At 35.9% G+C, this 27,470-nt stretch overlaps 1 protein-coding gene across 10 annotated transcripts in view; it reads right to left on the bottom strand.

Annotated features, from left to right (window-relative positions):
• MECOM (MDS1 and EVI1 complex locus) overlaps positions 1–27,470 on the bottom strand; it is a 607,989-nt gene that overhangs the window by 4,384 nt on the left and 576,135 nt on the right. For 6 of the 10 annotated variants that reach the window (XM_070466455.1, XM_070466456.1, XM_070466459.1 and 3 more), the window contains 8 exons: positions 26,138–26,225; positions 20,591–20,617; positions 14,170–14,336; positions 13,010–13,087; positions 8,996–9,165; positions 6,710–6,854; positions 2,549–2,785; positions 1,536–1,719 (listed from right to left, as the gene is read on the bottom strand). In XM_070466455.1, the coding sequence (XP_070322556.1) occupies positions 1,536–1,719; positions 2,549–2,785; positions 6,710–6,854; positions 8,996–9,165; positions 13,010–13,087; positions 14,170–14,336; positions 20,591–20,617; positions 26,138–26,225 (1,096 nt within the window). The remainder of the gene's footprint in view (positions 1–1,535; positions 1,720–2,548; positions 2,786–6,709; positions 6,855–8,995; positions 9,166–13,009; positions 13,088–14,169; positions 14,337–20,590; positions 20,618–26,137; positions 26,226–27,470) is intronic. The other 4 variants (XM_070466457.1, XM_070466458.1, XM_070466462.1 and 1 more) reach the window with 2 other exon arrangements.

The raw sequence follows: 27,470 nt of genomic DNA, 5'->3' as shown, positions 1-27,470 counted from the left end.
TAGAGCAGGAAGGGATCTTAGACATTTTCTCCACTCACCCCACTTTACAGTGAGGAAATGGTATCCATAGTTGTGAAGTGATGTTCTCAAATCCACGGAAGTGAGGCTAGTTAGAGATGAGGCTGGCTGCTTTCACTTCAATTCAGAAAGAACATATGTTTTGTCTGTTACCATACATGACATCTTAAGATGTTTTATTGAATTTACTAATATTTTAAAATTGGTACTATCCCAGTGGGATAACGTTTTTCCCACTTTAGTTGAGATATGACCACATTTGCTATTAAGATGGCCTAAAACATCTCAGCCAAATAGAAAATTTCCAAATGTAGTAATGAACACAGTCACATGGTTTGGTATGTAGGGCCACCTCCAAAATGTACTCAGGTTCAAACAATTAGACCAAAGTGACCAACAAATATGGTAACGACAGAAAGTTTTTTTTTTTCTTTTTTAGAAAAGGACCTGAATAAACAAACTGGTTGAGTGCAGATGTCAAGCAGAAAGGATTGATTCCTTTTTTTGTGGAAGAAGAACTGAGGCTCTTTTCAATGATATTTATAAATCCTTAGATGGGATTTATTTTGATTACCATAGTGCTGATAGATTGCTGTAAACCCCATCGAACTTGGGTACCATTCATTCATTCATTCAAAATTGACAGGATTAATTTCTAGGTTTGCCATTAAGTTACTATTTTGGCAATAGACTCTTGGCAATTCATTTCAACTCTGACCCTCCTAAATTTAGTTTATTTCTAAATTCTATCATTAGTTGACTTATATATTAACTATGTATGGTGGTTTAGTCACTAAATCATGTCCAACTCTTGCAAACCCATGGACTATAGCCTTGCCAGGCTCCTCTGTCTAGGGGATTCTCCAGGCAAGAATATTGGAGTGGGTTGCCATTTCCTTCTCCAGGAGATCCTCCCAACCCAGGAATCAAACCCAGGTCTCCTGCATTGCAGGCAGATTCTTTACCAACTGAGCTACAAGGGAAGCTACTAACTATGTACAGTAAGAAACAAAAACAGGGGATAGAATTCACTTTCCAAAAATATCAAAATATAACTAGTTTGACAAAAATTATAGACATAAAGTGATTAGAAAATAATTCTGAAGTCATATACAAATGAAGTGAAAGTGTTAGTCGCTAGGTTGTGTCCAACTCTTTGCAACCCCATGTACTGTCCATGGAATTCTCCAGGCAAGAATACTGGAGTGGGTTGCCGTTTCCTACTCCAAATAGGTGCAATCAAATGTTTATGGACCATCTATACAAAAGTAAGGTGATTGCAAAGGAAAGGGTGGATTATTGGAGGCCAGGGTTTGTCACAGCAATTTCTGTGCAGAATCCAGTCATATTACTTGCTGTAGTGGTTGACTATTTTGGATTCAGTCATAGGCAGAGATAGGAACCTTTTGAGTAAAGCATCTGAACCTGCTCAGATTCTTGAACATTGCAAAGAGTGTCTGCCTTTGGTGTCAAAGGCACAATGTCACCAGGATGCTCTACTGCAGGAAAGTATGTACCTGTGACTTGGACTTTCTGTGTAACGGTTGTTTAAGCTCCTCTGGCACATGGGAAGCACTGAAAGAAGACACCTCAGCTTCTGTATATTGATTATCTTCCATTTTCCTCATTTTGAGGCTATCTGTGAAGTGCCTTATATGATCTAGAGCAGAAAGTCCAGTTTTATATTCTTCCTCTTTATACCTAAAATGAACCAATGGGAAAGCACAGAGGGTTGTTTTTTTTCTTTTTCAGTTTGATATCCAACCAAATCACTTTTTATTTCATCCCATACACTTGTCAAACATCATATTATATTTGCAGTAGAAAGTAGCCTCCATCGATTCTTGGATTCTTCAAAAAACTTAAAAATATTCTATCTTATACATATATTTCTTACAAGATTTTTCATGACTCAAGCAAGAAAATATTTGAGATAAAGAATTAAAGTCAATGACATGTGAAGTCAGCAATGCAGTGGAGACAGAATTCAAACATTTACAATCTCCATTTAAAATAAAGCCCGTTATGATGATATTCAGTTGGCACCAGTTATCCATATGAAAATATAATATTCCTGTCAATTTAATTATTGGGCTAATGTTTTCCTTTCAAACATTTATCATCTATATGGATTCCATATACAGCAAATAAGGTGGTATTTCTGTCAATAATATTTGAATAACACATGATAAACTGAATAAATTAGATAATGCCAAAAGCTCTATTTTTCTTTGAGTTTTATAAGTGGAGTCTAAATAAGTGATTATGTACTTGTTTAACCTTTCATTTACCCTTCCTTCCTCAGGTTAATCAGAGTTCCACATCTATCGATGTATTTATACACTGCATATTATGTTCATGGCCACTTTGTTTCCGTCTTTTAAAATTAATCCACTGCGTATGCCTTGCTAATTCAAACAGTTTTTACGATTCATTGCTCACAAATTGCTTATCCCCTGGAATAGCGTGCTTATGGAAAAAGAGAGCAGCAGGAATCGTAACCCTGTGTGGGTCCACCCTTGCTTCTCACCTCATTGGGGATGCTTTACAGCTCATTTCCAGGGTGCTGGCGTCTTCATAGTCATCCTCGGGGTTTCCTTCATGTAAATTACTTGTCCCTGGTTCCTTTCCCATTTTCCCAGTAATATCATTGTCTTCATCCTCCTCATCTAACAACACCTCATCTTCTACTTCTTCATCATCCAGTAAGTCTGAATTTTGATTGGTCACCAAAGCCTTTTCATCTTTAAAGTGACTGCCATTCATTCTTTCAAAAGCATAAAAAAGAAGCAGGTTCAATTACTGGTGTCATTTCAAAACATGCAGTTATTATGTCTTTCTAGCAATAATTTAGGTTTTCTACATTTCTCAAGTAAATTTTTATCATTTATGCTCTATGGCAACCATGGGAAAGTAATGTAACCTCACAAATAGAAAAATGAAAAAAATAATTGTGTGATTATTCAGATTATAAATAGAACCTCTGGCAGAACTGGGAAAACAATCTTAGTCTCCTATTTCTTATCAGGCCTTTGCTTGATAAATGATATTGTTATATATGATATAAAAAGCACACACAGGTTTTTCCCTACATAAAGTTACCTAATTACCATGTAAGCATGCACCATTTAAGAGAATAGATTTCTGGAAAACTCATACCCATAAGCAACACAGCCAAAGTTTCAACATGCATGCTTCAAGAGAATCTAAGAGTTCAAAGAAAGTGTTAAGAGTAGCTGCCAAGGATCAACCAGATTTGCTCTTTCTAGGTGACACTGGTGGTATTCAGCACTTAAACACTCTCCTGAGACTTTGAAGTGATTGAAAACTCATTTATTTGTACTTTGTTCAAATCATCCTTGATAGTCTGAATGTAAAAATATTCCTTGTTTCCCAGCATAACACTGGGGTGGGAAATGATATAAAAGCGTCATTGTACAAATATCTTTTGAAGCTTATATGTGTAATATAATGATGCAAAAGAAGCCTATTATATTTAAAACATCATTTGTAATATTTTAGTGGTGGCAAGGATTGGCAATATATAATTCGAAAGTTTAATTATAAAAAATGTTTAATAATATAGAAGTCCCCATTTTATACATTTGAAAATGTTTATAAAATGAAGATAAGCTTTTCAGGCTTTAAAGGAAACATTAAAATATGTATAAGCTGAATTTCTTTCATTGCACGATTAAGATGAAACTTAGAAAATAATTATAAATGTTTGGAATCTCTCCTAACTTCCTCCTTTCAAAGATACATGATCAGAGAGGTTAAGGCACTTGCCCAAATACAGAAAGCTTGTTAGAAATTAAACAATCGTAGGTGTCTAGGTGGGCTTCCCATGTGGCGCTAGAGGTAAAGAACTCGCCTGCCAATGCAGGAGACTTAACAGATGCAGGGTTTGATTCCTGGACCAGGAAGATCCCCTGGAAAAGAAATGGCAACCCCCTCCAGTATTCTTGCCTGGAGAATCCCATGCTGAGACACAGGAGCCTGACAGGCTACATACAGTCCGTGGGGCTGCAAAGAGTCAGGCATGACAGGCGACTTAGTTTACACACTGGCATCCTATAGTTCTACCTATTTACTAACTCGGAAAATTTGCTGAGACTGCTAAATTATTGTTACAGTCATGTACAATTTTCACAATGTAACTATTTTTCAGGTTATGGAAAATCAGATACCAGCAATAGACCCCTATCAATTTCCCACATTAAAAAAAAATGAGTATAATTTTATATTTAGATTTCCCAGGACACACACAAAAAAAAACATAAATTAAACAATCCTGGGTGTGACATAGGCACATAGTAAAAATTCATTTGACCAGAAAAAGTCATATCATCATTAAGTTTTTTTTATACAATCCATCACTTAACCTCTTTTATCAAAGAATGATGAAAACATGTTTTGCACAGACATAAATTATTAGTTTCCAGTTACACTGCCAACTTGCTGGCCTGAATGGATTGAAATTGTTATTTTAAAATAAATGAAAGAAAAAGTAAAAGAACAAAAGAGTGCATGGATGAAAACCAAACGTAACAAAGCCAACGTGATTAAGAAAACCTATTTGTTAATTTTGCCTTCAAATGTGGCAATTTATAGAAGATAAATTATTCATCAAAAGTAGTCTGATAGGAGTTGAGGGGAGAAAAGTTAGATGACTCAGTCTTCTTACTTCTATGCTGTTTAGACATGTTGAAGCCAGATGTTGCAGTTTTATGGTTCACAAATTTCCAACTAAGGGTTTGAAATCTGAATAGGTGTCTCAGAACACAAATGGTGCTTTTTGTTCGATATTTCTTATTTGTAGCATGTAACTATCATTATTAAAATATAAGATCATGACTGTCTTTCTTACTTGTCCTTAGTACTTTGTACTTCTGAGTATCTGCCTCACCTCTGCCTTTCTCTCTCTCTCTCTCTCTTTCACACACACACACACACACACACACACACACACACACATGGGCAAGCAGAGGGAGAGATAGAGCCAACAGCACAAAGTTTAGTTTTGTCAGGCTTCTCAGAAGCTGGAAGAGTCATGCAATAACAGATATTCTCTCCTTCCCTTAGAGACATTTTTATACAAGCTAAAGAACAGAAGTGATCATATATTTTTATATAATCTTGGAAAATAACGCTTATTTAATACTGCCTTAATGGAAAACTACCTGAAACAATTAACTCTGACTTTTAATAGCATCAAACACGGAGGACAATAACAACACTTATGTGATAAAAAGTAATGAAACTTTCATTAACTAATTTCGTGTTACATTAAAATTTCTAGTGCAGCATCCTAATTTAATAGGCCATTGGGTAGTTATATTTAGAATAACACAGTTCTCAACGCCAGATATTTATAACTTATAGGTAAGAAAAATTAAACCCAGTAGTTTGGAAAAAATAATGTTTCCTTAATATCACATAAAACATAAAATGCTAGATTGTTATGTTGTTGCTTAGTTTGTCAGTAGTGTCCGACTCTTTGCGACCCATGGACTGCAGCCTGCCAAACTCGTCTGTCCACGGGATTTCCCAGGCAAAAATATGGGAGTGGGTAACCACTTTCTTCTCCAGGGGATCTTCCCGACCCAGGGATGGAATCCGCATTTCCTGCACTGCAGGCAGATTCTTTACCGCTGAGCCACCAGGAAAGCCCTATTTCTACATCAATTAAGTCATATATGCTTGATGTTGACAATGACAAGAGGGATCCAGCGCACCAAGTCACTAAAAACAAGTGTAATTATACCCACTAAAAAAAACATGCTGGAATTAAATAAGGATGCCCTTGAAAGCATATAAAGAAGTGATAGAATCTTATTAAGAAGTCTCAAATGGTTTCAAAAAAGATATTTGGATGACAATAAGTATTTTATGTATAAATATCTATAGATACATACAGCCATACAATGTTAACATATATAGATACATATAGTCACATAATATATATAGTCATACATTATATGCATGGGGCTTCCCTGGTGGCTCAGAGAGTAAAGAATCTGCCTGCAGTGCACAAGATCCAGGTTTAATCCCTAGGTTGGGAAGATCCCCTAGAGAAGGGAATGACAACCCACTCCAGTATTCTTGCCTGAAGAATTCCATCCATGGACATAGGAGCTTGGCAGGCTACAGTCCATGGGCATGGTTGCAAAGAGGTGGACACGACTGAACAACTAAAAACTGTCACTGTATGTATACATTATACATAATATGATACATAACAGTAACCAGCATTCCTCATGATTCAACTGAACCCCTGTGTGGCTTTCCCATCTAATTGCCAAGTTTTGATAAAATATTCTAATTAGCTACAAAGAGAGGCAGAATAGAATGGTGCTAAAATTGTGGGCTATAGAACCAGACAGCCTAGGTTAAATCTCGTTTATTACTTATGTGACATTTAGCAAGTTATTTAACCTTCAATGTCGCCATTCTTTCAGTGATAAAACTGCATAATTACAGTCCCTATCTCATAAGGTTATTAGGGTAATTAAGTTAATTGATACACATAAAGTGCTTAGAAGAACATTTGGCATTTAATCTGTACTAAATAAACACCAGCCATTGGTGGAAGGAGAAAAGCACTGTCACAAAAATGAGCCCTGAAAGGTATTTCAGAGCGCTCATTTCTGAAAACCACTGACTTTCAAAAGGGAAAGACCAGCCTTACCTCTCTTCCGTGTTCCTGGGGGACTGGCTGCCGTGGTTGCTATTCCCGATGAAATTTCGAATTTCTGTGAAGTAAGCATCTTCCTTGTCATCGAGGATTGCACCTGTACTTTCCAGTTCAGAATGAGGCGATGATGTTGCCGTACCTGAGGGGAGAGAGAGCCTTTTGTGAAAAAGACTATTATTTAGAGGGCGACTTATTTGAAATCTTACACCTTCTTCATTTGATCAGTGTTGTTTCCTAAAACAGGCTTTTTCAAGTATTAATAATGAAAACTTTAGGAGGTCAAGGTCTTCCCAATTTTACTACAGTATCTGTGCCAATGAATAATGGGGACTACTGTGAACCACTGAAATCATGAGGTACAATCTCCCAAAGACGTTCTTTCTCCCACCAGCTTCCTCCTACTCCAGCTGTGATATAGGAACATTTTTAATCATAGAATGAGAGTACAGAGTGAGGCAAATTATAGAAAGGTCTTAAAAACATTCTGCCAGAAAAAACTGTATACCCAGTCCTGGTTGCAGTTAATATGTATTTATTGCCCCGTGCTAATGTATGTTATCAAATAAAGCCTGAACACATGCTGGAAATATGGCATTCTGCTTTGTTGAGCTAAGCTGTGGGCAGACCCAGAACACAGCAGTCTTGAGACAGTATTAAGAAGACAATATTGGGTCTGTGGATTACAGAATGTTTTTCAGCTTCCTTACCTATAAAATTAGACTCAAAATAGCTGTATCACAAGATTGCCTAAAATTTCCATATAGTTACAAATTATAAACTCTATAATATGTGCTCAAAGTTTATACTAATATTTGCTTTATACTAATATTTGCTTGCTTATCTTGCCCACAAAATATCTGTGGCTTGATCGTTCATCACAATAGTCTAGATGCCAAACACAGGTGGTTAGAATACCCTCCAGCTTCATGAAGTTACAATCTGGGCCAACGGATAAGTATTCAATTTTGACACATTATACCTTTTTAATTATTTATTTAATTTCTGAAATAATTTTGATTAGAAAAATTATAGTGATATACCGTAAGGTTGTACGCAGAAAGTGTTGCCACTTTTGAGTACTAGATTAGACTCTTGTCTCTAAAATCCAGTATTTTTAAACCACAATCATTAGAGTTTTGGCTTCAAGGGAAACAAACAGTACAAAGTTCATTAAAAAATCATAAGCAATGTGCCTTTACAGTAGAGGAAGGGTTAATAATAAAATAATTTCCTTAAGGAAAGGCTACTTTGTATGAATGCAACTTTTCTCTGTTCTTAAAATCTCTTTTCAGTGATTCCATGCATGCCCCCTCCCCTCACTGCCAAGTCATTCCCTTAATTCTCTAGAAGCAATTACAGCTACTAGATTGGCATCACACACATATGCCAGCTGGCCAATATTATCTAAGTGTTAGAAGCCAAGGGCTTCCCAGGTGGCAGAGTGGTAAGGAATCTGCCTGCCAATGCGGGAGATGCAACAGATGCAAGTTCAATCTCTGAATCAGGAAGATCCCCTGGGGTGGGAAATGGCAAGCCGCTCCAGTATTCTTGCCTGGAAAATTTCATGGACAGAGGAGACTTGTGGGCTACAGTCCATGGGGTCACAAAGAGCTGGACACGACTGAGTCACTGAGTATACACACACACACGTTAGAAGTCAAAGGCAAGAAAATCACCACGTTTTCTGCTAACTGTGCATTAGTAGGCCTGGGTTAAAGGAAGGCCAGTTTTTTTTTTTTTTGCCATTTTAAATTAATTTTGCATAAGAATTTGTGACCAAAATCACACACCATCATTTGCTACAGGCTACTCTGATCAGGTTGACTGTCTTTTATCTCTCATATCTAAAACAGGTCCCCTAGAGGAGTTTTCTGAACTGCAGGCCTTTTGCAAAAGCAGCTGTGGTTTCTAGGTTAATGCTGAGAGCGTGGGGCGTCACTCTGGTCATCCCAGCCAGGCCAGTGGCCACATTCTGTGCCAACAGGGTCAAAGATTGTTCCCTGCGATTTAGAAAATCATGATTCATCAGTCTCCTTTGAGTTCCAGCTATGGTTCTATGTGCTCGAGATTGCCCATTGAGACGCATCCAGAAAATAAAACGGTCCAAATAAAGCTCAACAGTTCACTTCATTCAAAAATCTCAAGGGAAAAGTGCTACAAATTTTCACAATAGGATCTGATTTTTGTGTCAAAGGGGAATGAGAGATGAGCAATCACAACTGTCTTTTAAAAGAAGAAGAATAAGCCAAGCATCTCCTCAGAAGACAGTCAATGACCTACCAGACATGTTCCCATTCTCGTGCTTCTTGAGGTGTCTGTCTAAGTTGGTTTGTTGACCAAAACACCTATCACATAAGTGACACTTAAAGGGCTTCTCTTTATTGTGGATGTTGCGAACATGCCGCTGCAGGTTAGAAGATATGCTGAAGGACCTGTCACAGTACTTGCATCTGAAAAGCAAACACAGAGCAAATATTTGCAAGCAAATCAAAAGAAATTTCTCAAGACAAGCAAACCAGATCTCCAAAATTATCACCCATAAAACAACATCGCAGGAAAGATTACTATCCACATTGCCAAGATTTCAATTCTGGTAAATGACTTTGATTGCATTAAAGATTTTTATGACTTCATGAAAAATCATAATAAAATACTGATAATTTGATTGCTCACAAGTTTACCGAGGTAATCAGTTCTAGTATTTCAAGCAAAGCTGAAAAAATTAAAGACATTAAGAAATGGTAGCAGTTTTATCTTCCACTTAGAACAAGTAAATCTTCTGTAAACAAACAGGAAACAGATTCAAGTATTCTTTAAATAAAGTAAAAAGATCATTTTTTTTAATTCAAAATTTCAGAGCCTGATTAAGTAATTTCTTAGTAAACTCACTTTCTCAATTGCTAATCCTAAAGGAAATTCTGTTATCTTCTGCAAAATAACAATAAAGTTTCCCAACTTTTAAAACTGAGGCAATGTGAACAGTTTAGTCTGATGGCAAAGATACTGATTTTCATAATCTGTAGTGACTGGGAGCCCACAAAGCCTTTACTGTGTTAACCTTTATTTTTTATTTTTATTTTTTTTGTGTGTTAACCTTTAAGTCTTTACAAAAGAAAGGGTGCTAAATTCTCTTTTTTGAATAAAAGCACAAGGTCTTTGTTGACCCATCCCCGCACAATATTCTTAATTTCTCCCAGTTTTCCATTTCTATTTTTCTAAACTGTGCTTCAAGTTTTTCTCAAGAAAGCACATACTATTGACTGACTAATTGTTTCTGCTTTCCATGATATTTATGATCAAAAATCATAAATTATTGAAGTCCTCCTTCAGTCAAAAACTAAAAAAGTAATTCATCATCCCACCCCACTTCCCACCAGCTCTTATGGTAAGGAAGAAGAGTGGTAATTGACAAAAATTTTCCCTCTGGCCTTTTAAAGGAAAGATTGTGCTAGCTGTTTATATGATCTGTGTGTGTGTGTGTTGCTTAAAAGGAAAAATCACCTTTCTTTAGATGACTTTTGAGTGAAAATTTCTAACTTAGCAACCAAAAAATCCTTAACTCATTCTCCCATGTGTGAAGGGCACTTCTTCTCCCACTTCTGAATGCAGATACACCAGTTCGAGGGCTCAACATGAGAAAGTACCCTGTTCCACTGAAAGTTTTCTACGGCTGTCTCCACATGATGCCAGAAATCTAGTTAGTCCAGTGGGGAACATAAATTTGTTAAACTAGTTACTTTGGCATAGTATCAGCAAACCAACTCAAGGGCTGATTTAATTTCCCCCTAGAAAACTGTTCTGGCATCATGAGGTCCATCAAATTTAAATTAATAGTATTAATTTAAAAATGGATAAGATCCCGCATTGATAATTAAGCCTCTGATTTTGAAAAAAATATATATATGGGCCTTCTTTGAATTTCCAAGGTTCACTGCAATGAGAACCATGGTACAATGAGGCCAGTTGTGTTGTCCTAAACAGAATAACCTAAAAAACACTGATAGAAAAAAACTTAAACTCTCATTAAACTTTTTAGAATAATTTTCACTTAAAATAATTTCTACAGAAATCACAAGGAAGAAACATTTTTTTTTTTAGGAAGAAACATTTTGTCTTTGACATGCTTCAAACTGCTTGCATGCATAGAAGCTTAAATCTAATAAATAGCATCGACTTTAACATGAATAAACTCAGTCAGTAAGGAAGTTCTAACCAAAAAGCATTTGTTATTTTCTATCTTTCTTCTGTTAACATCTTGACCAATAGTTTGAGTGCTCCTAAATTATAATCATTCCATTCTACTTCAGTAAATTAGTAGGTATTTAGAGAAGTGAAAGTTGATCAGTCGTGACCGATCCTTTGCAACCCCATGGGCTGTAGCCTCTGTCCATGGAATTCTCCAGGCCAGAATACTGGAGTAGGTAGCCATTCCCTTCTCCAAGGGAACTTCCCAACCCAGGGACTGAACCCAGGTCTCCCACATTGCAGGTGGATTCTTTACAGTCTGAGCCACCAGGGAGAAACCCTCAAATCAGATCCTAAGTTTCAGAAATTCTAAGAAGTACATAACACACTCATGAGCTGCGATTAAGCCATCCTGGTAAACACAGGGGGTGTGGGAGCCTTTGAGATCATGGTATGAGATAAAAACCCAGAGTTCTAGATTTGTGTTTTAATTTGGGGTCTATTAATATCAGATTTTATAGAATGCAAGAGACACAGGTTTGTTCCCTGGGTCAGGAAGATCCCCTGGAGAAGGAAATGGTAACCCACTCCAGTATTCTTGCCTGGAAAATCCCATGGACAGAGGAGCCTGGCAGGCTACAGTCCATGCATTCGCAAGGAGTCAGACACAAGTTAGCAACTAGGCGACAACAGTTACAGAAGGCAGTTAGCATATGTGGATCTGAATTTTTTCACTTGTGAAACAGAGGAGCTGAACAAATAATTGTTTAAGATCCTCAGCTATGCAAAATTCTGGTTTGCGTTTTTAAAAATACATATATAATAATAGCACTACTTATGGGGCAGAATAAGTCTACTGAATTCAGGTACAAAAAAAGAGAAAAATGAGCATGATATCATAGCTGCATACCAGACCCTTGGCCATAACAAAATATAAGTGTGGAACTCTTTCCTTCCATTTAAGCAGAATTCCTTGGATATGACATTTTCTCAAAAAGGGAAATCATCTAACACTTCCCACATTTATATCTCTCTGAGACCTATGATAGCCAATGCAATCTGTCACACACAAAGTGGAAATATTACTTATGATTTGCAATTTACAGAACATGTAGGAAAGCAAAGGATTTAAGAAAATACTTTATTATTATCTGAATTTAAGTCTCTTTAGTTTTCTCCTAAAGTTTCAACTATCTTCAAATGAACATTGGTCTTCCCACTTTCTTATACTTGTATATAAAGAAGTATTTGAAAGCTGATAAATTATTTATTTTAATTAAAAAAGTAAACATTCAGACAAAAATAATTTTACACATATGCAACCCATAAGAATTTCAAAGTAAAATAAAATTACAGTATTACTTAAAATAACTAACATTCATTCTTTGAAGAAATATTCATGAGTTATCTGATACTGTGTGCAAGGCATTGCACATTGAACAACACAGATGATATTTTAAAACTGGAAGGGAGATGGTGATTATGATCATTAATTTGTAAAGAATAATATTAAAATTAAACATAGTTCCATGTGTCATATGGCTGATTTTGACACTTAAGAGAATAGGCTAAGAAGCACTTGAGAAATTGTTGATGGAACTGCTCCCTTCTTATAATATGTTCTATTTTATCTGTTCTACTCCTTTTCTTCCTCCTCTCAAGGTAAAATTTATTCTTTAAACATCCTATCAAGACTTGTAGACATTGACTTAGCTGTACTGGGAAAACTAAGATATATCTGGGTTGTTAATTCTTAGCAGAGATTTAAGGCTTGGAAAAGGGAGACTACAAGGTTATGATTATTGTCAATTAAAATAGCATGAATCATTGAGGAGAGGGAACACTTAATTTTAAAAATGACTAACAGTTCTTAAAAGTTTCTTCTATTTTAGACACTACTAGAACTTTTAAATTAGATATAAGAAGACAATTCAAGAAATTAGGACTCTTCTAAATTTCAATCCCAGCCAATAGTTAATTCTTCCTTGGATCAAAATTGAACAGACATATGCTCAGACATGCACAAAAGTAGCCTCTTTTAAAATTGTGGCAATAAGTCCAATTAACTGCAACAGTTATCAAGGTATTTAGTAAAAATCATTGTCAAACCTATAAGGCTGCTCTCCTGTGTGGGTTCTCAAGTGCCGTGTTAGGTTCGCAGATCTTGGAAAAATCTTACCACAGTATCTGTTATGAAAAGATATTTATAAGACAAAAGTCAGCACAATTGCCTATATTTCACTCAAGCTGCTTAGAAGCCAGAAGCTTATTTCTGACTTAATTAATCTTGCATGGAACTCACATGTCTTTGTTATTTAAAATTTGCAACAAAGTCATTCTACAGATATAAATAACTCTATAAATAAAGGCTGCCTTATGAGACCCAGTCCGGTTGAATTTGCTCATGCGTAAGCAAGCAGTTTATGAAAATAGACTTGAGTTTTGATGACCCCCTCCATGTACCTCTTTTATTAACTCTGTATCTTTACATTTGCAAAACTAAACCAGACATGAAGATAAAAAAAATGACAGGAGGCTGTGGTTCTGGGTTGATATAAACAGATTCAAATGTTTTAACTCATTTTACATGTTAGCCACAGTGACAACTCTGTACATTGAGTGGTATCAGATCAGACAAGATTCTAAGACCTCATCCATCAAGGTATGTTCCTGTAAAAGCTTTTCTGGAAAGAAAGGAACACATTTTCCAAATAGCAGATAAATTGATATGTCTGAGTCAGATGCCACAAATTTCTGAGACAATTCAAAAATGATAAGCATGATTTATTTTAAAAAAAGAAAACAGAAACAAATAAAAGCTTTACTATACTACTGATGAGTAAGAAGGCACTTATTAACTACTTTTCTCACTTATTGACCTTATTTGTCCTTCATTAAGAGCCTTATTGTTAAATACCATGACAATTAATAAATGTATGCTTGAGGACAGTAGTATTATACCTTTGGATGAAAATAATTAACTGTGAAAGAAAATTCATAAATATCAAAGTGAAACAGATAGCATTTGGACCATTTCCAACCTCATTTATCACAACCAAACAGCCTGTGTTAAAATTTTCATTGAATAATAATCTTTTAAACCACTATTTTTGTATCTCACTAAATAAAGAGTACGTTGAAGTGCTTGAAATCTATCATGGTTGCTATTAATTATCCAATCAAGAATAATTTCCAAAACAAACAGCATGGCCTTTTGAAATCGGAGGGGAGATTTTTGGGAAGCCAATCATGATTAACTTTGCAGTTACCTGCAGGTATAGCGTTCCTTTCCTTTCCGCAGAAGGTTCTCTGGCAGGGCGTTGGGAGGAGCTCTGAAGTTGAACATGGAGGGAACCGACTGTAGAAGGTCACTGGCCTCTGGTTTCAGGGCACTGAAGCTCTCCAACTTCTCCGCCATGTTTTCAATAGCCGACATCTGAAAGGCAAAAGCATAAGACCATGAAGAACAGGGCAGGGATCTTTTCTGCTGCAATCATCTCTAGCAAACTAAGAAATCATTATTGATAAAAGGGAAGCATCAAATCTCCTGAATGCAGGGGCTGTAGAAAGAGATTATAGTGTCCCAATATTAAACAAATGAGAGAATTCATTGACTTTAAAGATAACAAAGGTAGAACCAAGCGTACACAATGTCACATGAATTTTTCAGATCACTTAGATCACTTTGCAATAATTTGATATACAACAGAGCAATGAGATACGTGAGATAGCAAAACCAAGTTACAGATTTTATTAAATTAAGAGACAGCATTAGTATCATGCTATTCACTAGGTCCACCTGTGAAAGACTGCAGGAAGGAAGAAATTAACACATCTTCTCCGGAGGCTGACCAGAACCAGGAGATGTTTGACTCTACCCCTCCCCTTTTAGAACAAAAGAAGTCTGAATTCTAAATCTGGCAAGATGGTTCTTTGGGACATGAGTCCACCATCTTCTTGGCCTGCAAGCTGACCAACTAAAATATACAGTAAAAATAGTAAACTGGAAATTATAGGAAAAGATTCTGTATGCCTTGCCTAAGTAATAAAAACCATAGGAACTAGGAAGTCCCATGAGAAAAACTAAAAGCATGGAAAACATCAAGTGTTCCAAAGTTAACGGCTGTAGCCAAATGTATGTAATGCAGAAAGAAAAAATTAAGTGTGTAAGATGTACTTTATGTTAAATTAATATCGATATACTAGATTTTTAAGTGGGATCACACACAAAGAATTTTGGTAAAATATTAGTTTGTCCTGAAAAAGGACTGAGTTGAAATGACACTTCATGATATATCATCATAACTTCCTATTACATTGGCATGACCACACTCCAGGGGCAGTATTCTCATAGAAAAAGTATCCTGCCTAGTTCTTCTCCTCAAATAACCTAATTTATTGTGCTTATAATCTCCAACTTTTTGTCTATCTGCACACATATTTGACAGAGTCATAATCAGAAGGTGGTATTTACTTTCAAAATTAGCTTGATTCTTACTGTCTATAGTTAGACAGACTCTCCTTTCTTTCAAGCCTCCTAAAATGTTTCTTCCATGCTCACATTTTATTTGGAAGCTGCTTACTACTGAATTTGTGAGTAGAAAAAGCAAACTCCCAGGCCATCTTGTAAAATCAACTCATCCATTGTTTATTTGGTTCTCAGGGCACTCAGCCACTGGAGAACTCAGAAAGCCATTTAAAAGGTGTTTGTATTTTGTATACACTCTGTATGTTTCTCCAAAGGCTAGGGCGGTAGACCAGAAGACTTCATGCAAGGATTAAAAATGGTAAAAACTGTACATTCAAGCAACTGATCAACTCAAGAAAATGATACTTCTGCTGATAAGATGGCAAGACAGAGTTGGAGGCCTAATTTATTTTGAGCTCAGGTTAAAAATAAAAGGCAACAATTTGTACTCAAAAAGATAATTAATAAAATTTATATTGCATGGACACATGGCTGGACAGAATACTACTGACTTCTAAAACTAGAGCAAAATCTTAAAGTGAATGGCCTAAACATGATTCTCTTCTTACAAAGGGAATGTTGCATGCTTGATTTTTCAAATGACTATTCATATTGTAGTTAGCTTTCTTTCTTTTCCCTTTATCCTCGAGTCTGCCCTCTCATTTCATGCCCGGACTCCTAATGCAAGCTACAAATTGCAACGTACAGGGTACCACTGCCAATTTGCCAAATGTCTTTCATCAAACACGGTGCAAAAAAAGTCTCAGAGGAAAGTCAAGATACATTTACTTGTCAGACGACAAATGTGAATGCACTGGGAGGCGGTAGGGGCTGTAAGCTCAGAGGCTTGATTCATAATCACTCAGCTGCTAAAACATTCTCCACAGATGCAAGTGGACAGCACATTTGTCACTATGAAGGATTCTGACACATACTGATCACAGGGCAGAGATATGGAATGATGATGCTGCTCAGAGAGGTTGGCGAAAACTCTGTCCCTACAGAATGTGGTCATTATTCCCCTCTAGCCAGAGCATTAGCATTTTCATATTACTTTGGATTTTATTTATTAAAAATCAATCCAGAAATATTTTATGATACTATTTTATTTGCATTTATTCCTTCTAATTGTTCTTCTCAGAAAATCATTTTGATAACCCACCCTCCATGGAATAAATTGTCTGAGTGAGAAATGACCTCTAGCCTTCAAGCTGATTAACAGTAACAAGCAAGGGTAAGGGTCATGATCGCATACATTTATGGGGAAGAATAGTAAGTGCGAGGGTGATGATTATAAATGTTTTATTTATGTACATTTAATATTTGAGTAAAGTTTCATTATCTAGTGGTTTTAAATCATTTGAGTGTCCGCCTTGCTGACACACAGATTCCTGTGGCAATACATCTTACAGAAACACTTTCCTTTTATATGGAAAATAGCTTACTCATGACTGCTATTATTCTCGGCTTTTATCTCGAGCACATATAAACTGTAAGTCCTTCAAGTTATTTAACAGCAATTGGCTGTTGAGAAATGTGTCTTGCTTTAGGAGCTACTAATAGCTCCTTTTGAAGAAAGATCACTGTGATTACTTTACCTCAAACTGTTTCAACTTGGGAAAGCATCAAGAAATAAAAAAACATATTATGGACTTGACTAAGTAACAATATTCTTAAGGATAACAAGAAAAAGAATAGTGGTTACGCAGGTGCCTCTTCTACAAGCCACCTCCACCTCTGGCTTCTGGTGTCAAACGAAAAGAAGATTAAATTGGAGTGGGGAAGAAGCAGAGGAGAAAGATGGGAAGTGAGCTGAGAGTAACTGTTAACACCACACATGCGGACACACACCCACCCACTTTCTTTCCAGCTAGCAACATAAAAGCCATCACTGAATCCTCTCTTTCATCTTCCTAACATTTGCTCTCACGTACTTAACATAAGCTGAAAAAAGAATAAATTTCTCCATCAGGACAGATAGAAGTAACTTGGACAAATACACACTACTATGTATAAAAGATATAAGTAATACCAACCTACTGTATAGCACAAGGAACTCTACTCATTACTCTTTAATGACCTATATGGGAAAAGAATCTAAAAAAGAGTAGATACATGTATATGTATAACTGATTCACTTTGCTATACACCTGAAACTAACACAACATTGTAAATCAACTATACTCCAATAAAGTTAATTTAAAAAAGAATAAGTGACTTAGGCATCTGCTAGTTGGGGTAGTTTAGCCATTCTGTGATCAACAATCAGTCCTACTCCATATCTTGGGATTAAGAAGAGCTTTATCTAGGGTATTGGTCAAAACCTCAACTTCCTCTAGCTATCTAGACTGACTCACGTGATACTCCTCTTAGAAAAACATTCATTTTCTATTATGTAGTAAGTTTTGACATTCACTTTAAAGTCTGACTTTGTATTTTAAAAAATCAGGATGAACTGAGATAAATGAAACAATTTAGCTACAAATTATTTTCAATTATGAAAATAAAAAGGAAGGGGACAACATGTACTACAATGAATAGGAAATTTGCTGAAAATAAGGGGAAAAGGGGAGGCAAAAATCAGATCATATTTTTAGAAAGATATTGCCCTATATCCCATCAATGTCATTGAGTAATCTCCAATCAGTAAATGACAGGTTTTTTTTCCTATAGAACAGTGATTTTTATTTACATATATTATAGTTGTTGATGGTATCTGCAGCCAGATGTCTGGAAAAGGAAGTCATTTCCCCCCCTTTCAGTTCCCAAGAGGCTATTAACTTTAAACTGACGCAAACTAGTATTTAGACACAATTCCCTAGCTTCTACCAAAAATGTAACTATCTCCCTTGTCAAATAGTTCATTTTTGTAAAAACATTTCAGCAGGCAAGATAACATCAACTGGGTCTGAAGCAGTTAGCTTAACATTTTTTTTATCAGGCAGCCAAAAACTGATGACATAAAGAAGTTTCTCATTAAAACTATTAAAGTGACAATCTGATTATACAAAATGATATGTCCAATGGCACCATGAATTATGTGACCTAATGTTTCACAAATTAGAGTACACATGCCTTTATCATAAAACAACTAACTTTTCATAAATAACTTATGATGGGAAAGTTTGTAGATTTGGTAGTTTTCTATATTTATTCACTTGATAATCTTGGGAAATCTTAAAATCATGGCCATTTGAGGGAGAAATAAATATTCATACTTTATGGTTGTCTCATTCCATGTATCATATTCTGCAGTCATGATTATAAAATTATAGCTTTCAACCACTAAAAATTATAAAATTTAATATTTAATACTTTCCACTAATATCCATTTTATAATAAAAATATAAATTACTGCTCTGCAAAATCTGGGATTCAAAGAGTGGGAGTGTTTCCAAAGCATTGTCATGGCAGTTGCTATACCATTGCATTATCAGGAAAAGGCATTTAACTTAAAATCTGAACTGTCTTTGCAAGTTGTAGCAGCACTGGCCATTTGCATAGGAGACAACACCTTATTCTCGAAGCAGCTAGCAGCAAAGCTACCAGCAAGTAAAAGTCAACATTAGAAAGAACGAAGACAACGCAGCACGATATTTAAGACAAACTCTTGCCAGGGAAGGAAGAGCGAAAAACACTAGAAATAATAAGACAGGATAACCAAAGAACAATGCTGTCTACTACACAATTTTACCTAACAAGGAAGTCTCTGTCTCTTTGCTCTTATACTGTGGAAATAAGTGAACTTAAACCTTAAAAGTTGATAGGCTGAGAAAAATCCACAATTCCTTACATATTCCACAGAAGAAATAAATGGAAGAATTTCTGGTAAAGGAAAACTAACATCAGATAGAGGAAATAGGTAAGTGCCAAAGTGTTCTAATTTAAAATAATTTATATTTAATATTATGGTGACTAAGGAAAAGTTGAACTATATTTCAAGATTTCATTCATACTTTAAAATCAGTATAATTCTGAGTGAAGAGGAGAATAAAAGAGTAGAAACATATACACTTAGAGGAAATTCTGTAATACATGTTATTTGTAATACATGTATTTATTTATACATTTTCATTGTCTCAAGGTTTATTTAGGGGTGAAACATAAATAAATAGTATTCCTTGTATCTTGAATAAAAAATAAAGCTGTCTCCTAGCGATGTCAACTTACTATATCTGGAAATATTAATTGAAAGTTGAGGGGAAGGATAAACAGGGAAATTGGGATTGACATATACATACTACTATATAAAATAAATAATAAGAACCTATTGTATAGCACAAGGAACTCTAAACACTCTATAAGGGCCTATATGAGAAAATAATCTAAAAACAAAGAGTGGATATATATGTTTGTATATCTGATTCACTATGCTGTACATCTGAAACTAACAACACTATAAATCAACTATACTCAAATAAAAATTTTTAACAATTTAAAATGAAAGTTGAGGAAGCGGGTTGTTGGTGTTGTTGAGTCACTAAGTCATGTCTGACTCTTTGAGACACCATGGACTATAGCCCACCAGGTTCCTCTGTCCATGGGATTTCCCAGGCAGGAATATTTTGGAGTGGGTTGCCACTTCTTTTCCAGGGGATCGTCCAGACTCAGGGATAGAACCCACGTCTCCTGCACCGGCAGGCAGATTTTATACTGCTGAGCCACCAGGAAGCCTGAAGAAGTGGGACCCAATGCTAAAAGATATATTCTTTAGATAGATAAAGATTTTTAAACATTTAGTCTTGTGAATCCACACAGCCAGAACCAAGTTCTGCCCTGGGTTATATGGATGTGAATTACAATGTCAACTTGCGTCTACATATAAGTTCAGGTTTTATCCTTTTTTAAGGCCTTATCATAAACATCTTTAACATGCTGGTACAGGCTCCCCCAAATAATTATTGTTTCCACTTAGTGATCCATCTTGAAATCCCTATTAACAGATGCTCCCAAGTACTCAGAAAGAGTTCTACATCAAGGTACAATTACTATGGAATGGGTTAGATTTAGAGAATAAACTTTCTGTAAATAATTTATAGACACTAAATGTCCAACTAAAACTGAAAGTATCTTGCAGCTTGACAAAGATGAAAATCTATCTGCTAAAGCTCTATCATTTAAAGGAAAAGGGCTCAGAAATCTCTCTAAGGCAATTTATAATATTAGTTGTTTTCCTTTTAATGCTACATTATTTTAGTCAAAAATATAAATAGAAAACTTACCCAAGTTCTCTGATCAGGCAGTTGGAACTGGGAGCAAAATTGAAACAAAAACAAAAAAATTACTTCCGTATAGGTATCTTTATTGCAATCTATCCTTTGAGAAATTAACATTTATACTAAGTAATTTTTGCTTATCATGTAACTATACCTTGAGTAAAAGCCTTGGTAATGAATATCTTTATAACACTGAGTTTTCTTCATTTACCTCAATTAAATTTTAAGAATCAAGGTTATAAACCAGAATGTTTTTTTTCCCAAGAAAGCTAAATACTACTTACTACCAAATCTTAGCAAAATAGATACTTCCTTTTCACTTATTTCTACTGACTGCAAAACAAGATTCCTAAATTTTACTTTAATAACTAAAATTTAAGCAATTTCCTGCCAAAAAAATCTAGTCTCTTATATTTTTATAGCATTAATGACAAAGAAAATAAATACTCAAATGTGAATCTCTGAGTAACAGAAAGGTAGTGTACTTAGAAATAAACTGGTTTCTATTAACATGGGACCATCAGCAGTCTGAACTCCGAAGAATATTAATGAAAAGAACTACAAATGTTTAGTTATTTGTGACAATTTATGACAAGACTCACTGGTGAAAATGTCAGTGAATTACTGGATTGGCCCAAAAGTTTGATTAGGTTTTTCTGTAAGATCGTATGTAAAAATCCGAATGAACTTTTTGGTTAACCCAATAGAAGCTCTACCAGGAAACACAAATGTTATAGCTTTAAAAACATCATGTTGCTTCTTTAAAGGGGATATACCATGCTTTCTTAGGTTACTTGTTTAAAGGGGATATATCGTGCTTTCTTAGGTTACAGTATCTTCAATAAAGAATATACACAGTTTTTAAGGATGAAAGGTTTACCACAGAAGAAATCTAACACAAGAAACACTTGTTGAAAGCAAAGGAAAGACGAAGGGCAAAAGACTTACGTGATTTTCACATCAATATACACATGAGAACTTGGGAAAAGACCTCAGTCTTTTTCCCAGTTCTTTGGAATACTGTAACAAGTAAACACTTTAAATGAAGAAAGTGAAGACATTTTAAAATGAAGAAAATAAAAAAAGAATGAATAAAGCACAGAAATGTAAGTAAAACAGAGTTTCCGTTGTAGATTAACACAAAGCCAAACATCTGAAATTGAAATATATAAATAACTAAAAATAATATTTAAAGTATAGGAAAATCAAACAAAGGTATAATTTATCGCCAGTTTTATACTAGTATAATTGCCAAGTGATTTCTATGGCAATTCAAATGAGCTGTCAATGTGAATGCAAAGTACCCAAAATGCAAAGTACCCAAAATGCAAAGTACCCAATGAAATGGACATTCCAAAGATCACAGGGTAATATCATTTCCTCCATCTCACCTCCTGTGGCTGTCATCTTCTTTTCAAAATTATAATCTAAGACTCCAAATGTAATTTTCAAACACATAGTCAGAGAGAAACCCTATACTACTTATTTCAGCCTTATGTTAAACTAACTTATTCATAAGAGAAAAATAGAAAGTGAAATAGTGCTCTAGTGGCCTGACAGAGCAAACGTACTTCTCTAAGAATTGAACTGAGAGGAATTTAGACCCTGAGAATGATAAAGCCAGTATTTATCTTTTGATTCTGATGTATATGGTCCTGTATGTTTTCTGCATTTTTGTCAAGGATTTTAAATATATATATTTTCTTCTAAAAGGCAGTAAAATAGACTAATAATTTATTTCCAATAAAATTTAATAAGTATCCAATTTATTTGGATAAGTGAAAATCAAAGTGTTAGTTGCTCAGTCTTGTCCCACTCTTTGCGACCCCATGGACTGTAGCCTGCCAGGCTCCTCTGTGCTTAGGATTTTCCCGGCAAGAATACTGAAGTGGGTTGCCATTCCCTTCTCCTGGGGATCTTCCAACCCAGGGATCAAACGCTGGTCTTCTGCATTAGAGGCAGATTCTTTACCATCTGAGTGAAGTGCCAACTTTCATTGATTAGTAACTATGTACAGGGGAGGCAGGCGGAGGCCGGGAAGGTGGGACAGAATACAAAGACATACAGAAATTGTAAAATTTTTACAATCGGAGAATACCACTACAAAGCATTTACATATCTATCTATTTATAGGTTTTCCCTAAAGCATGGAAAACATGTGGTCTCCTTTTAATTATGATAACAACCCTAAGAAATAGATAGAGGTAGATAACCCTGAGATAAATAGCATTATTCTTATTCTGAAAATGAGGATATAGAAGCCCCAGAGGGACCATGTGATTTGCTCCAAAATACTTTAAATGAAAAATGAAGTGGTGAATGGTCTTAACCGAGCACTTATCTACCTACAAAACGATGGCAAGACCTGGGTGCAGAGGAGGCAAGTCCTTTCATTTTGGTGGCATGCTTTGGTGTCCAAGACAGCACCAAAAACACAGCAAGCATCCTTCCAGGTATTTCTAGATACTTGATGTATCTCTACCAAAGAAACTGGGTTCAGGGGATGGCAGGAGAGTATTTTACTGGTATTCCTTCATAGTCAAAACAGAATACTTCTGCATCCAATGATAAAGAGAGCTTTTCCACCTCTAGATCCTTCCACATGCCTTCCTTCACATGCACAGTGCTAAACATGTCATGCATGTGAGCACTGATCCTTTCAGCTGCCCCTAGTAAGGCTGGAAGGGGTACACGCATTACACTGATACAGAAGGCTCAGAGAGATGAACTGCATGGCTCAAACTTGAAGCATTTCTGCTAATAAGTAGTAAAGCCTGTTCTAAAGCAGTTATTTCTGGTCCCAAATCCTAGGCAGTTTCTCTTTGTTTTCATTTGTTTGTTTGTTTGTTTGTTTGTGTGTGGGAAGGTGGATCTTGAGGCTGTGATGGAATTGATAAAGTACTAGAAAGAACAAAAAAAGGTTCTGCTGAAACTTCAGAACATATGAGGCAGAGTTTCTGAAAGAACAGTCCTCGTGTGTGTGCTCGGTCACGTCTGACTCTGCAGCTCCAGGGACCGGAGCCCACCAGGCTGCTCTGTCCATGGGATTTTCCAGGCAAGAATACTGGAGTGGGTTGCAATTTCCTACTCCAGGGGATGTTCCCGACCCAGGGATCGAACCTGAGTCTCCTCTGTCTCCTGCACTGCAGGTGGATCTGCTCAGCACCAGGGAAGCCTAAAGTCTGAAAGGACAGACTGCTCTGGAGCTTGACGAAAATTCAGGGCCCTGCATATCTCTCAGGTGCCGTTCTTTATGCCCTCTGTATCGCCGTGACATACAGCCATTACACACAAAAACAGCCACAGCGGTTAGTTATCAAAATCACGAAATATTTCTATCATCATTCATAAATAGCCTTTGCCCCAACTACCCTGAATGTCCTCCTGCCGCCCCGGCCTCCTCCCAAAAGGCGCTTCAGACAGCCCACCAGCCAGCAACCAAAGCATGAACAGTTGGCCAGCAAGGGCTTCCAGGACCCAGCTCCCTAGTGGCAGGAGCCCATTCAGATTGATCAGTATTCATATGATGTGTTAAATATTTCACTGATCACTATTGGGTACTGTTCTTCCAGCAACATGCAGCAATAGTTAGTCCCGTATAACAAGACGTGACATTCTGGTGTGGGAAGGACACCCTCTGCCACTGTGCTCCCATAGGTATATTTTCAGCGATCTGAGAGGGTGATTGCTATACTCCCAAGCTCCATACACATGCCTCATCTTTTGCTATCCTTCATTAATTTTGTGAATATTAAAACATAGCAGATTTTCTTATATCATTTGATTAAAAATATGCATATACTACATCTCAACAGTTGCATGCACATGTAAAGATGTTAGTAGACAAAACTCCCCATTTTCTGAACCAGTAAATTTGCCTTAGCTAGCTAGAAATCTTTGAATTTCAGAGAAGATAGGGACCTTACACCCACTCCTTCATCTAATAAGTAAAGAAACTAAAAGCCAGGTAGACTGAGTCATTCAAAGACACTGAATCCTGGCTTTTTTTTTTTTCCTCCCTTAAACTACATACCCAGAGCACTTGATTCTGAAATGATTAGTTACTAGATTTTAAAAATAATTAAAATATAAAATAGATTGATTTATTATAATTAAAACTGTAATTTAATTTAATTACAGTTATAAGGATAACTATAATATCTTTGTAAGCATTTAATTAGAAAGTTATCAAGAGAGACACACTTTTTGTATAATATCTGACACAAAAATGCATTTTAGGCTCAGGTTTATTAGCCCACGAGATCAACAAGTGCAATTCAGATCAATCTAAATGTGGAAAATAAGTACCTGATAAACACATACTGTTTTAGAACTTGTTTTTCCATAAACTAATTTAAGAAATTCCTTAGTTTTCTACACAAAATGAATACTAACTGGAATATTTCTAACCCTTTTCATACTAAATCATATATTGTTTCAGGTTAAAACAGAGAGAATTTTTGAGCAAGGACAGATCTCACCACTCAACCCAGAATATGGTATTTCAGCTCTCCTACTTTATTGTCAAGAATTGGGGAAAGTACTTTTAAAAATGAAGAAAGAGCAGGAGCAGAGAGGGTGAGGGTGAGGGGTGGTGGAAAGAGTCATATCCCAAGATGATTAAATTTAATTGTTTCATAGCTTTCTGTAAGATAAGTTGCATAGAATTTTCCACCAATTTTATTAGAGAAGCATAAGTTTTGGTTTGAATATACTGGAACAGAACAAATCAGTTACCTCTGTTGTCAAGCATTTTCATAAAAGTTTTGCTTACTATCTATAAGGAGCTTGTATCCTTAATAATGAGTAAATTTAAAAAAATTATTAAGAAACCAGATTCAAAATGTTTATATATTCCTTCTTTCAATATAATTCTCCACACTTTAATTGATATGTAAACTAGTTTTTTTTTTTAATGACCAAAAACAGGGGGACATAAAGATGAACCAATTAGATAGCACTGCTCTGTACTTTCTTTGCAGTGAGAAATTATACGTATTTTGATAAATGGACACAACTCCATCCAGCAAATAGCTCTGTGTATTGTGGTGAATTCTTGTGCAATTACAGAACTTTGCTGGAATGCCCAGGGGTCTCTAGATAAATTCCTTCACCCTCTATGGTAACAACTTGTCAGGTAGACTCATTTCCTGTTTTTATCTAAGCACTGAAAGAACACGAATGACCTTCATGAGTTTGGGACAAATAGCACAGTGATCCATTTCTTACAATCGCAAATTTTTTAAACACGAAAGACATCTTCAATATTTAATTTCTTAACTGAATTTTGCTCACTCCAAAATACACTTTAGCTCAGTAAGTACTAGTAGAGAATAACTTAACACTGAACCCATGTTATTTTTACATATATATATCGACTACCTTTTCTTTAAAAAGTTTGGATTTTAATTCTGCTAGAATTTCCTGTGTTCTTCCACACCAGCGTCATAGGAAATCCTAATGTTCTCAAGATTTCTTTCATTTCATTGCACCTGCTTTTCAGGATCAACAAGTTAGTTTACAAGCTTGAAGTCTCAAATTCAAAATACTTACTTGTGGGTGAAATAAGAATCCTGGAGAAGGCCTCAAGTATTTCTCTTTTAAAGCTTCAAGTGGGTCAGTTAGTTTTCTTTTCTCTACTCTGAAAGGTTAAAATTAGATTTTGGAGAAGAATCAGTCTCACAGATCAATCCCTGAATAATCGCTGACATTTAAAACAGCTAACAATAAAGCAAATGGTAGGTTGCTGGGAAGCACACTAATAAAAATATAAAGACATCTGTTTCAGTTCTTGAAGAATACTCGTGGCACTTCTGGGTGCTCAAAGAAAGAAGGTCCTTTTTAAAATGGAAAAATCCTATTGAATGAGTAGTAATACTAATAATAATGAGAAGGAAATGTTAAAAACGAAGTCATAAAGTTGGAGGCATCACTCCCAAGTTTGTACCTTTCCACTGCAAATATAGACAAAAATGCTGGCTGATTTCAAAAGCCAGTGAAGAAGGTTCACTTTGAAAATTAAAGTCGTTTTCTATCAATAAGGCGCTCCCACAAATCATCATTCTATTTCTTTTACATTTATGAATGCCAACAGGAGACTTTCTAAGCCTACTACACACCCTGCTAGCCAATGCTGCTAATAAACAGGGTAGGTGAAAGTGCGGTGGTAGGAAGAGGATAAGGAACTTTTTGAAGATAAGGAAAGACTTTATCAAACTTATCTATACAGTTCTTCTGCTTTAGAACGGTTTATCATTCTATTTTCTATCAAGCATATAAGAAATGACATTGTGGACTGAATTAATTTCTTTCACCAACTGTTGGTGATTTCGTTTTAAAAAACATTCAGTAAGTATACTTTTAAAATAGTTTCAGAATGAATAGAAGCAGCTTCTGTGCTAAGCTGCTTCAGTTGTGTCCAAGTCTTTGCAGCCCTATGGACTGTGGCCAGTCGGGCTCCTCTGTCCCTGGGATTCTCCGGACAAGAATGATGGAGTAGGTTGCTGTGCCCTCCTTCAGGGATCCTCCTGACTCAGGGATGAAACCTGGGTCACCTGCGCCTCCTGCATTGGCAGGCAGGTTCTTTACCACCAGTGCCACCTGGGAAGCCTAGAAGCAGCTTCGACTTCTTGAAATTGCATATATGTTATGTTTTACATATACTCTTTCACTTATTGAAATCAGTGCCCTTATGCCCATTTTATGGATGAAGAAGACTTTACGACGTGAGAAAGCTGAGATTTCAACCCAGGTCTTACACTAAAACTGGGTTTAGGTCTTTTATGAGTTTGGTGAAATGAGATGCCTAAAGCTTCAATTGAAACTGATGTATCAGAAAGAAGACTGAGATTAGAATAAGCAGGTGGAAGGCTGGGAGATGATGGAG

This window comes from Odocoileus virginianus, chromosome 4 (assembly GCF_023699985.2).
Source record: "Odocoileus virginianus isolate 20LAN1187 ecotype Illinois chromosome 4, Ovbor_1.2, whole genome shotgun sequence".
Taxonomy (NCBI): domain Eukaryota; kingdom Metazoa; phylum Chordata; class Mammalia; order Artiodactyla; family Cervidae; genus Odocoileus; species Odocoileus virginianus.
The sequence above is the reverse complement of the archived record's forward strand: the minus strand, read 5'-3'. Positions and strand labels throughout refer to the sequence as shown.